Raw genomic sequence first — 13,947 nt, forward strand, 5'->3', positions numbered from 1 at the left:
ATTATGAAAGGCAGTATAAAACCTGAACAATAAAATAAGTAGATAAAATTAAAAACCACCCACCCCCCTTTGTGCGTGCAGAATGCTTTTTGGCCAGTGCAACATTAGTCTGGACATCAGTCTATACATTTGAAAGTAAAGTTATTTTTATTGGCTGACATGATACACAGCATCTTGGTGATGCTGCAAACTGCATCAGGCCCTGACACTGTTGAGAACTCATGGTTGAGCAAGCAGCACTGCTGAATTTCATCGCATTGCAGTGAATGGGAGTAACTGCAGCAGCACTGCTTGTGCTGCCACTGGTCCTCAATAGTGTTGGGGCTGCCTTGCAAGCCCAAAGCAGCCCTGATGCAGTTCACAGCATCACAGAGACACTGCAGATCATGTCAGCCACTACAAGTGAAAATCGTGTTACTGTCATCTTACTGTAATACTCTGCATCATTATTGTTAAGAATATGTGATTAAAAGAATGAAATCAGTATTGCCTTTAGTAATCTGTTTTCCCATAAAACGTCTTCAAACATGTTTAGTGAACAGTCCCCAGGTTTTCACCCAGAGCTGGCATTTGGGGTTGGCATTGCTGGGCAGCTGCCAAGTGCCACTGCTGTTCTGGAACCACCTTGAGGGCCATAGCCTTTCTGTGGTGGTGGAGGAGTGATTCTCTTAGGATCCAATCCACTCTTGGGCCCATATAGGTGCAAGCGTGCCAGTGGGGGACAGATTGCTAGGACCCTCTAAAACGTTGCTAACCCAGTTCTCATGCGACATCAGTGGAGCATTCTTTATGTGAATGTCTGTCTTTTAAAAAAAAATGCTTTGTATTATGGATGTGCACAGAACCAGATTGACTGGTTCAGTATGAATCTGGACCAGATTCAGCCTCAGGCTTAGGCTTGATCAAGCCCAGCCCAGTTCCTCTGTTGAGCTGGCTCGAGGGCTAAATTTGTAAAAGGGAATCCAGCAAGGATTTTCCTTTACAAGTAAAAGACTGCAGTGAAGGGTGGCGAGGGAAAAGGTTTCAGGCTGTGCGTTACCTTGAAAAATCAAGCCACTGTGTGGTGGGATGGCAGCAGCAGTGGCCAGCCGGCTGCAGGAATGGTGGCGGGGGCTCCTTCCACCCTTCTGCCAGCCTCCCAAATGACAACTCTGACCAGCTGCGGCCTGTTTCGGGCCTCTGCGCACATATGCGCATGCACAGCGAGGCCCAAAATGTCCCACAGCTGGAACAGGTTGTCATTTGTAAAGCTGGTGGGAGGGTGGAAGGAGCCCCCACCGTGGTGGAGTCCCCACACCATCCTGCCACACAGTGGTTTGATTTTTAAAGGTAAAGGACAGCTTGAAACCTCCCCCCGCCCAGCCCTTTATTTCTAAAGGGAAATCCTTGCCGGATTCCCCTTTACACGTATACCGTCAAACCGACTCGCGAGGCCCCTGGCTTGACTCACCCTCAGACCCACCCCGCATTTCAGCTCAAGGGTGAGGCTCCAAGCCAAGCCAGCTCGAATGCAAACCATTTTGATTTTGAGCCAGTTCGCACATCCCTACTCTATCTCAAATAAACCAAGAAGACATTAAAAATGACCCATAAGAGAGAATGACTTCAAGTCAGGTGTTGGTTTATTACTTTGCTTGCATATTCTGACCTATGTAACAGTCCTAGCTGATAGCAACAATGGGCCTAAAGCATGTAGAGATGAATATGCATGGCTATTTATGAAAGGACTATGTAGGATGGAATCAATAGTAAGGCAAACAGTAAGGCAAATATGGTTGTATGGAGTTCTCACCGGCTTCTGCAATAATCAAAATCTCTCACTGTATGGCTTCTTAATGGAAAACACTGCAAGATTCAATCCAGTATAACGTTTAGCTCTAGAAACAACAAAAAGGACATACTATGATAATTGTACAGCACACTGATGTGCAGAGTTCTACAGAACACAATGAAATGAACACTTTTTCTTTCTTTTGCACACATACTTCCCATCTGAGTGCAACACCAGTTGAAATAATGCATTCTCAAACAGTCTCCCACACATACAACTGGCCACACATACAACTGCTTCCATAATAGTGTTACACTGGTGTAACGTTACACTAGCATAAGTACATAGCACAATAATGTTGCACAATGAAATAATGTCAGTTCCTCACTAGTCCTTCTACTAGCAGAAGCTATTAATACATTGCACATGTTTCAAAATGCTTTGGAAAATATGTGCGACAACAGGTTACATAATAAGCCTGTTCACACAATCATCAGCAGGGTAGGAGGCATTGTACTCTGGTTTGCATGATTGTGTGAACTCACAAAAATCCCTCCAACCTAGGTTGCTCAAAGCAGGGTAGCCCAGCTTTTGTACTCTGCTGATGACTGTGTGAACAGGCCTATTTTGTAACCTGTTGTAGCACATATTTTCCAAAGCTATTAACAAACGTAGGAGGAGAGGAGAGCTCTCCAACTTTGCTTTTCTGGTCATGTGGATCCACTTAACTTTTCTATCGGCAGCAAGAAACAATAGAGAGCTGTGGCTACAGGGGCTGCTGTCTGTGAATTTGCCACTCTGCAAAGCACACTCTATGTTCCTATAGCTGCAGTAGCTTAAGCAGGACTGGGTCCGCTTCCTCTCCTTTATGGCCAGTAGGGGGCAACTACTGATGTAATGAGGCTTTCCAGTCTACTGGCAGTGCAAAATATTTATATATCATATCATATCATATCATATCATATTTCTATACCGCCCTTCCAAAAGTGGCTCAGGGCGGTTTACACAGAGAAATAACAAACAAATAAGATGGAACCCTATCCCCAAAGGGCTAACAATCTAAAAAGAAACATAAGATAGACACCAGCCACATTCGCTGGAGGTACTGTGCTGGGGGTGGATAGGACCACCCTCTAAATATGCTGGGAAGGCCTGCAAGGCCTTTGAAGGATTATGCTTCCAGCTCCCAACTGGAGCAATGGGCACCTCACCCAGCTTAATTGTGCATTTCCTGGGTTTCCTGACCCAAACTGAGGTTCTGAATGCCTGTTGCTACTGGGGCAGAAGCTCTCTAAGCCTCCAGTCCACCCCACATATGGTTGTGTTGCAAAACACAGTGCACAGCACATTGCACAACATGTGAAACCTTGTATATGTCCTGGAAAATGATGTCTTCTAGCAGTTATGCAGCATCACAGAGCACCTACAAACTGCCTAGAGATTTGGGATATGCAAACAGGTTTGACATCTAACAAGTTCGTCTTGTGTTGAACCAACACCCTCCTCCCGGATGTAAAACATTTGAGATTAAATGTCTTAATACTAATATATCAGTTGTTGTTACATACATTTGCTATTTCCGTGTCATCTTCAAAAACAAATTGCTTTTTAATAGTCTAGCTCTGTGACAGAGACACATCATCAGTAAGCCAAAGTAAGCAAGTCATTTACTTTGTCTTTCCTAAAGTATGCCTACTATCTGTAGGTATATCCATTACCAAAAGGAACATGTATTTTCATAAACCTAACAACATTTCTTCAAATTACTATCAAATATTAAAACTGGAAAGATGATCAAGTGATTTCAAGTACCAGAACTGCACACAAATAATTAGTGTATGCAGAAACAGAGACTAATTTGTGTTTATCTACCAATTTATCATTCAAGATTGTATTGCAACTTTTTCTAGTATTCACAAGTAGGATCAAAAAGTGCACTCCTGTTGATTTAAGAACATAACAGCTCTGCTGGATCAGGCCCAAGGCCCATCTAGTCCAGCATCCTGTCTCACACAGTGGTCCACCAGATGCTGCTGGAAGCCTACAGGCAGGAGTTGAGGGTATGCCCTCCCTCCTGCTGTTACTCCCCTGCAACTGGTATTCAGAGGCATCCTCCCTTTGAGGCTGGAGGTGGCCTATAGCCCTCCGACCAGTCGCTGTTGATAGACCTCTCCTCCATGAAGTTATTGAAACTGCTCTTAAAGCCATCCAGGTTGCTGGCTGTCACCATATCCTGTGGAAGAGAATTCCACAAGTTGATTATGTGTTGTGTGAAAAAGTCTTCCATTTGTTGGTCCTAAATTTCTTGGCAATCTATTTCATGGGATGACCCCTGGTTCTAGTGTTATGCGAGAGAGAGAGAAATTACTCTCTATCCACTTTCTCCACACCATGCATGATTTCAGCCCACTTCAACATTTAGCTGGTAAACATGCTGATTTAGTGTTCTCCTTGACATTGATTTTTCTATGTGGAAGGAACTGATTTTGCATAGAAGGACATTCAGGCACATGAGTCCCACCTAGTTTGAAGAGAGTGATACAGTCCACATACAGGTTTACCACCTGAATGAGAACTAGGCCTTCCACTCAGGATGTTGATGGCACTTCTTAGAAGTGATGGGACTCTGAAATACTGAATGTGATTAATTATATGTTTTCTTATCACTGGCTCAGGATTTCAGTGGTCAAGTATGAACAATGAACTGTACTCTGGAATGATTTAGTATCAAGAGCAAAATGAAATCCATCTATTCAGACAAAGCCCACTGTTGGACTGATTTTTTTTTAAAGCATATTGAACTAGTATTATCCAGCTTCCCCCCCGCTTCTGAATATTGTGTTGTAGTTATGTGCCTATGCTGTACTGTATCCTATTCTTTGGTTCTTAGAGCAGCCATGTCAGTGACAGAAATACCTTTTTATGTCTACTTTTTATTTGTCTGTGCTTTCACATTTACTGCTGTGTGTATGATCAGCTCAACCTCTTGTAAAATGATGGGGATAAGCTCTGGAATCCATCTTAGAGAACCGCAATATTTTCAGAGCAATGACTGCCAAGCACATTTTCTAAGACATCTGCAAAAACAATTACTGTCTACTAAAAGTTATTTATTAAAAGAGGGCTTCTCCCCAAAAGATAAAAATGGATACCAATGTAGAAGCTAGGCAAGAATGTATAATTACACACTTAAAAGCACCACAAACCCAAGTATTCCTATGAAGAGTTGCATACTAGCTCTTTAAAAGTCCAATAGTATTTAAGCATAGTATTGTGCTTAATATGGCATATTGTATAGCATATTAAGCATAGTACTCAAGAGCAACTGAACCAACTATTCATCTACGCATCTATGTGTGACAAAGCAGGTAGACTGCTATCTCAGCTAAGTAGCCAGCTCACCCCAGATTATCTTTGCAATGGGAATTGTACAATGTCTTTGCAAGGGCTTATGAGAGGAGACAAGACATAGATCAGACTAGAGCTATATGTAGGGTACTGCATAAGGCCCTAATTTCCCACACGAGAGGGGATGGGCCAGTACAGTGCCATGTAAAATTGTGACACAGAGCATGAATTCCTTCATGATCATTGAGGAGGTGTTTGTAGAATAGAGGCTTTTGAGGAAACAGTGGGGGAGTATTCCCACAATGCACTTGCATCCCACATTGCATTGATGCATCCATTACTGAAGTTCAAACGGCACATGCCTAGTTGTCCAATTTTTAATGTGTTTTACAAACATTCTTTCAAATGGATAAGTACATTTTGGGTGAGATGATCTGAACAATTTATTTCCTTCCCTGCTTTTGCTTTTTAATTTTTTTAATTTTTTTAATTTTTTTTAAATGAATAATTCATTTTTTTAACCCACCAAGGCTATTCACACGCACATGCAAAACTGGGCTAAGGAAGCCCAGCCCAGTTTTGCACACTCGTGTGTACCACCAGGATCAGGCCCAATCCCGACGGCACCATGGCGGTAGACTCACCTATGGAGGTTAAGGGAGCAAGCATGTTTTTTTGCTTGTCTGTCAGCTGTGGTTGCAAGCAGCTACGGCTAGCAGACTGTGGTGCTCTCGGGGAGGGCAGGGGGGGATCCCCACAATGCACCACACATCTGCATGACGCATTACTGGAGCTCCGGTGGGATGGGGTGACACGTCCCAGCACCCAGACCCTTGGAACTACTGGGAGCAGCTGTCGGAACAGAAACTGCTCATTTGTGGGAAGGTAAGCTCTTCAGGGCTTCTTCTCTGCTAACTCTTTTGTTTTTTAATTTAACTGGTCATGAGAAAAGGCCCACTGCCTTTTAAATTAAAAAAGCTATGTAATTCACAATATATAATTTTCAAAAATTGAAGTTGCTGGATACCACAGGATGAATTTATCACTGCCCTTGCATAGGGTCTAAAAATTCCCAGGATTAGATTATTGTAGGTTTGTGCTGCCTGTAACTCATTCTAGTCCTCTCTCCTTCCTAATCTTTATTTAACTAGAGGAATGGATAGTTCACACCAATATGGTGTGGGGCAAAACTGGTTATACATGGATGAAAATAAGTGGTTACTTTTTAATTACACATATATAGCATATTATGGTCCCAAAGGACCCTTGAGGTAATTCTCAATAAAACTAGCAGACACTAAAACATTCCAGTCATCTATTAAAATAAAATAATAACCAAACACAAACAAAGCAGTAATAGCAGCATAACATCATCATATGAGCAGAGAAAAAAACATCTTACAAAAATTGTTGTAATGTGAGCCAGCATGGATTGAGCAAATGTAATAAATGAGATATGGGCTCTGACTCATGTCAAGGGCAACTAGTTTTACGTTACAACTGGTGCATCTGGATGAGGATACACATTCTCACCCACCTCAGCAGATGCATCCAGCTCGTTCCTTGGAGTCTAATGCACATCTGCAACAGCTCTCCATATGCAAGGAGTGCTTCCATACATGCAAGGAGGTCCATAATGGCCCTCCTGACAGGGTAGGATGGCCAGCCCCAGAGCTACTCTCTTTTTACACCAATGTGCACTGGACAGCTAGGCTGTGAGGAGTTTTAGGATTATACACATTAGACACAGATCAGCAATTACAAAATCAAAAGGTGGGTTATTTTAGAAAGGGGTAAGGGTCTGAATCTGAAAAGGTTTGAAGGAGAGAGAAGTTACACCATCACACTTTAAACCAAAGATAATAAAGAAGCTAACTTGTCTGAACTTCCAGAGTCTTGTGGCCTACTCCAGAAGTCAAGGCAGAATGCACATTGGCCGTATTCACAGGTTACATGGAACTATGGGTCCAACTGATCCACAGTTCCACTCCCCACACTGCTCTCCTGTCCAAATTTGGACGTAATGGAGAGTAGGCTCTCTGCTGTCAGGGAGACTAAAGACAGGAGGTGGAACTGGATGTGCAGAGCTTCCTTCTTGCATGAAGGACAGCCTACACTGCCAATCACAGCCAGTGAGAGGGAGGAACTTCCTCCCTCAACTCCAGTAACAGGGAATGCAGCCTGCAATTCAGTATTTGCATATAATGCGGGCTGTGTTCAACCTCGAATTACGTTGATGAAACTCACTACAACTCAAGGGTACAAACTGAAGTTTGGAGAGTGAAACCTCAGGTCACTCTCAAACATACTAAACACCACTAACAAAAAATATTCTCAGTTTGGGGCACATGAGTCTAATCAGGTCTTTCTTTCTTTCTTTCTTTCTTTCTTTCTTTCTTTCTTTCTTTCTTTCTTTCTCTTTCTTTCTTTCTTTCTTTCGTTGGCAAATTCTGTTTGTATTAAGAAGAGCTAAACTTTGAAGTATAAATTATTTATTTAATAGTTGTTACAATTGTGATCATTTCTACAGACATTTAGAGGAAATAGAAACCCCACAAGGCAGGATTACACTGTCATTGTAGAAGAACCTATCCCCATATGTAGCAAATATTATAAATGGAAGGACTTTGTTACAAGGTCTACTTTACATATTACCAGGAAGTTTTTTGGTGTGCTTTTTTGGAGGGGGGATTATAACCAACTTGTATAACGAACTTGTTTTGACTGGGTCAAAAACCCTTTGACCCAGATAGGACATTTATTATTATTATTATTATTATTATTATTATTATTATTATTATTTTAATTCAATTTCTATACCGCCCTTCCAAAAATGGCTCAGGGCGGTTTACAAAGAGAAATAAAACAAATAAGATGGCTCCCTGTCCCCAAAGGGCTCACAATCTAAAAAGAAACAGCAGATAGACACCAGCAACAGTCACTGGAGGTACTGTGCTGGGGGTGGATAGGGCCAGTTACTCTCCCCCTGCTAAATAAAGAGAATCACCACGTTAAAAGGTGCCTCTTTGCCCAGTTAGCAGGGGATATATCATATCATTAAACAAGAGCCAGCCTGTGAGGGTGGCGCCAGGGTGGGCGGCAAGGGGCAGCAGGAGGTATCTTTAAAATTACCTTAGTACTACTCACATCTGCAAGCCCCCACGAGCAGTGGTGCTCCACCTGGTATCTCATGCTGAGACTGCCCTATCGACTGTGCTCTTCTGGCCTCTGCTCACATGCGGTAGCCATTAATGTGGTTGCCACGCATGTGCAGAGGCCAGAAGAGCACCATAGGTGGAGCAGCCTTGAAGCGAGATGCCAGGTGGGGTGCTGCTGCTTGTGGGGTCTCACAGGTGCAATCGGCACGGAGGTAATGATTCTTAAAGGCATCTCCCATCACCCCTCTCCACCCACCCTGGTGTTGCCTTCATGGGCCACCTCTGCATTAAGCCATGATTTAGTGCTACCGGAATCAGTTGAAGGGAGCCATGGTTGCATGAGTACAAGAAGGGAAATGAACACTTCCACTTGAAGAACATACCATGTCTGAACAAACCTCACTCACATATACTAGACCATGGTTTAATCTTGCTACATAAATAAACCAAAGGGAGCTGCAGGCTTGTATTTAATTCATAACTTCCCCTCTCTTTTCTCACATGAAAGAAGAGCTTTTGCATCCTAAAACCACAGTTTTGCATTATGTACAAATCAGAGAACTGAGTTAGAACGAACCAGGATATCAAACTATGGCTTGATACTACTTTATTTTCCTGACTTGTTTTCACACAGGTAGGGCCAAAGGGTTATTCCACAAGGCAATTCAAGACATTAGCATGCACAGCACTCTTCTGCTGCCAGTACTCCTTCCCACACAAACACATCATCATGTGGAGGGGATAGGTAATCCAACTAACCCCTTAAATCATGCATGATTGCAAGGAAATATAGGCCACCTCCAGCCTCAAAGGCCTCTGAGTACCAGTTGCAGGGGAGTAACTGCAGGAGAGAGGGCATGCCCCAAACTCCTGCCTGTAGGCTTCCAGAGGCATCTGGTGGGCCAGGTGTGAAATCGGATGCTGGACTAGATGGGCCTTGGGCCTGATCCATCAGGGCTGTTCTTATATTCTTATGCGGGAGCTGGTTTGAATGAAATGCCCCCTCATGTGATTATGAGACTGCAAGACAGGGTGCCTGGAAGGCAACGTGAAGTGTGTACTCACCTCCCATATGACTGAACCAACTTCCCTCACATAGGAGGCACTGCATTCAAGCCATCCCATTGGTGATTTAAGGGGTGAGTTGGATGAACTGCAGTCCATCAACAGTCGGAAGGCTGAAGTTGTGCAGCTCTGCTGTAGCATCACATCTGCACTAGGTCTTTAACCAAGCCCTTTATGGATGTCTCCTGAGTAAACTTAGAATAGCTCCTCTTATGGATTGCTAACTGGTTAAACAACAGGATGCAGGTAGAAGTTGCATTGGGAACACTAAAGAGGCAGGATAGCAAGCTATGGATACAATGGTGGAGGCAAAATACCTGACCACAGCTTTATTAATAACAAATAAGAATATACATTGAACACAAGCCTTCATAGAGGTAACTGGATGGCAGAATCTAATCTAACTTAACTAAAATTCCCCATTGGGCTGTAAGCAGACAGGCTTACTCAAACTAGTTTACTAGTCTCCTCAAACCCTAACTTGACTGGCTGTGAGCTAAACTGAAGGCAGGCCATCCCAGGATTGCACATAGAAGAGAGGCCAAGAGAGGGGCATGGCTTGGGGTGTGTCCACACTTTGTGCATGCGATTGGGTGGGATGCCACCAGAGGACCTCATCCTCCAGCCTCCAAACAGCTCCGTATGCCCCTGGGTCAATGCCTTAAGATGCCTGCTCTCCCTGCTTTTGTGCCTTTTCCTGGGTTCTCCTGGACTCCCTTTACAGGAAATGCAAGGAAGTTTTGCCTTTGACCCTGATTGGCCCTTGGGTGGTTGGATTTTTGCCCTCAACAGGACAGAGGCTTTTCTCTAATTCTATTTGTCCTTTTATTCATTAAATTTGTCACAACTTTGTTGGCAGGGTTAGCTGGATGGCCTGACTGGCATTTGCTCCAGCCCCTCAATCAACAAATGCTTAACCGGAGACCCCCTACAGACCACAACAAAGCCTTGCAATATTGCAAGCCTCCCCCCCCCCCATCACTTTAAGGGAGTGCCTGTGCACCCAACAGCCCTGCATCTTTCTGCCCTCCAGACGTCAAATGCAGGGAGCAAGGCCAATACTCAGAATGAGTCCATGAACCTGACTGAGGAAGCCCTGATGGGCCCCATCCCGGATACTGGCCACACTCCTACATCAGACATAGGGTGTGTGGCCACTGCCCAGGAGAGGGACCATCTCCCATCCTCCTCCCCAGTCACTGTTTTGTTGAAATGCTGGCTGGCTGAGTTCTTTCCCCAGTGTTTCAGTGAAACACTGGCTGGGGAGAAGAGGGGCACACCTCACGCTCCCACAGGAACACAGGAAGCACCATATGCTGAGTCAGACCATTGGTCTATCTAGCTCAGTATTGTCTTCACAGACTGGCAGCGGCTTCTCCAAGGTTGCAGGCAGAAATCTCTCTCAGCCCTATCCTGGAGAAGTCAGAGAGGGAACTTGTAACCTTCTGCTCTTCCCAGAGCAGCTCCATCCCCTGAGGGGAACATCTTACAGTGCTCACACTTCTAGTCTCCCATTCATATGCAACCAGGGTAGACCCTGCTTAGCTAAGGGGACAAGTCATGCTTGCTACCACAAGACCAGCTCTCCTCTCCTTTAGCCAGCATTAGCTTTGTGTGTTGGCTGGGTGTGGCAGAGGGGAAGGGGGCACCCTAGCTGAGGCGGAGGGGGAGGCCCTGGTAGCCCCCAGACTCTGGCAGCCTGGGGACAGTTTTCCTCCATTGTCCGATGCCCCTGGATTGACCACAGTAAGAGAAAATGGCTATAGAGCGCCTTTTCTCCCTCTCATCATGCTAGAATGGGCTGAAATCATCTAGAGAATTTGATTGATGGTAGATTCAGAAGAGACAAGAGAAGATACTTCTTCCTTCAGCATATGAAGCCGGCTGGAGCAAACAATGCGGCTGGCAGCACTCCTAAATGAGAAGGACCATGCTGAAGAGCATGCCCATCAGGACATCCTCTATGGACATCCAGAAGCCCTCCCTGTGCATCCCTTAATTGCATGAGGGGGCTGCTCATCTGCACAGCCCCTAAACATATCCTGCAAATACTTGTTTAATAAATTGAAACTCCAGGAGGGTGTCAGGATGTCTATGGAAGATGTGTCAACAGGTGTGCTCTTGGCGACATGCCCCTTCCTGTTCACTTGTGCTACTGGGCCATATTTGAACCAGCTCATGATTCGTTTGTAGAATTCATTGCCACAGGATTTGATGAAACCCTACTTTATATGTGGATTATATGCATTTGTCTATCAGTAACTATTATATATGATAGCTGCATTTATTAGGACTCCTCATAGTCAGAGGCAGTATGCCAATGAATGCAGCTGCTGGAGAGCAACACCTGGTGAAGTAAGGATGATTGCCTTGCTTCACCAGGTGCTCTGTCTGACCACTGTGGGACATCCCCCCCACCCCCCGCAATATTTTGCTTTTAGTTTGGGAAGAACTATTTTGTTCACCAATGCACTGTTAAGATTCACAAGATTGTGAACTTGCACAAGTTACTACTGGAATGAAGTATTCATTATCACAGTTGTAACTCAAGGCTAAAACCAAGAAGTGGAATGGGCTGGGTTTCTGTACAGGTAGCAGGGAGGAGAACATAGTATACTGACTAATTCCACCTCAGGACTTTAATATGAAATTAAAATGCACTGGAATGGACACATGTCACAGTTGTTATGGCACACATATGAAAGTATTGAAGCCAGACAATAGCAGAGAAATAGGAAACAGCAGTATCCATTCTCTAGCACATGATTCTGGCAGCCTCCACCTTCTGAACAGCTGCAGGAGTCTAACAGAGACCATTATTTTGTCTGAGCTCAGTGTATGCCAAATCTTTGCTAGAATTGTGGCAGGATTACTTTCTATGCATTATTTTGTACTGCAGGTACTAGAAGCATGACCGGAACATCCAAAAATAACTTTTGCCGGTCAAAAATTCAATTTGGAAATGACTGTTTCTTGTCTAAATTTCTTTCATATGCTTGCCATATTATGCCAGCAAATTCTGTACTAACTCTGATCGTGGTGCAATGGCCTAAACTGAGACCTGAACTGGAATTCATTTTGGCCTTTTACATCGTTAAAATCCATTTAAGTAGCTCTACTACAGTGGGCGGGTTCACACAAGTTAAAACTATGTCAAGTAAATGTTAGATGACAGATTTGAATGGGGTGTGTACTCCCAATTTCTGATCATGTGAACCTGGAATTTTTCGGCAACATCTTAGTGGCAACATGCCCACTCATTTACCCAACAGAGATAGAGATAGATGATATCTTAGGTTATAGTTGCTGGGTAAATGTTGGGTTAGCGTAGTGTCAACCTGACATCACAAAAATTTCCAGGTTCACATAACTGGAAATTGGGAACATGCCATCTGGCACTTAACATCGATCTGACATAGTTTTAATGTGAACCTGCTCAGCATTGTTCTTTCTCTACAATGGTAAATTTCTGTTTAAACCAAATCTAATTAATTTCATAAGCAATCATAGGTTGTTTTTTTAAAAAAATACAATCTAAAAGTCAATGGCCACTCTCTTGTGAACACTATGCATTGAACTCTGGCTTACAGCAGAAAATAGTAAACACGAACTAATCTTCTGTGTGTTCAGTTGTTCAGGTTATTGCAAACATGGAAAGCATATTGTAACTATTTCATTTATTCAGAAACATGATGTAAGAAGTTTGAACTACATAAGTTTGAACTATGTAACTAAATATTTGCTTTAAAACAACTAAATATTATTTTCTCCAGAATAATGTAAGTTCTGAAATGGTTTTAATTCTCAGTGTGCTCTCGCCAGGTGTGTAAAGAGAGAACAAGAACCCCTGATCTCATCCCAATGTTTCTAATCCAGTATGTAAATATGGAGAAAGGAAATACATGTTTCCAGAGGCTTTGTGCAACTCTCTTTGGCACAACAGTAGTATTAACTAGGGATGAGGAAGAATTCTACCCCACTAGAACCCATACCAGAGCCATTGATAACAACACAAACAGTTCCAGAATGAATCCAGGGCCACTACTTTCCAGACATTGTTTTTGCCCTGCTTTGAACAGGTAAACTGTTTTAATTTTTGTCTCATAGAATCACTTCTCCACAATTTCATCCAATAAGAATGAAACAAATCCCACTCCCCTGCCTGCATCAGAATGCGGGGTGCAAGGGTTGGAGAGCAAAACATGCCAAGGGGGCATCAAGCTGGCACCCATCCACCATATCTTACAGTCTGAGAATCAGACAAGGTGCTTTGTTTTCCCCCTACCTTCTCCTCATCAGATCACTCTCTGCATTTTGATGAGGGGAAATAGTGTGTGTGTGTGTGTGTGTGTGTACGCACACACCCTGCCTGCATTTCAGATAGATGTATCAGAGCACCACTCTCAACTGACAATCTGATGCAGGGAAGATCTAGCACAGTCCAGGAAATGTGTTATATTCCCTCCCCGCTGCCTCACACTTCTACCAATCTAAGTACCAAACTACACATTAAAAACGTAGCTTGACCCTGTGTGTTCTGTTTGAACTGAAATAGCAGCATCACACTGAGATCATGCTACATGGGGAGGGGTTATTTAATTCCAC

The 13,947-nt window shown here is 43.6% G+C and overlaps 1 protein-coding gene across 1 annotated transcript in view; it reads right to left on the reverse strand.

The window, feature by feature from the left end:
* Window positions 1–1,604: 1,604 nt before the first annotated feature.
* The window catches only part of HDAC11 (histone deacetylase 11), a 110,332-nt gene continuing 97,989 nt past the window's right edge, over window positions 1,605–13,947 (reverse strand). The window contains exon 14 of the mRNA XM_053299446.1: window positions 1,605–1,877. Within this exon, the coding sequence (XP_053155421.1) occupies window positions 1,872–1,877 (6 nt within the window). The 3' untranslated portion in view covers window positions 1,605–1,871. The remainder of the gene's footprint in view (window positions 1,878–13,947) is intronic.

This window comes from Hemicordylus capensis, chromosome 2 (assembly GCF_027244095.1).
Source record: "Hemicordylus capensis ecotype Gifberg chromosome 2, rHemCap1.1.pri, whole genome shotgun sequence".
In the NCBI taxonomy this organism is placed as follows: domain Eukaryota; kingdom Metazoa; phylum Chordata; class Lepidosauria; order Squamata; family Cordylidae; genus Hemicordylus; species Hemicordylus capensis.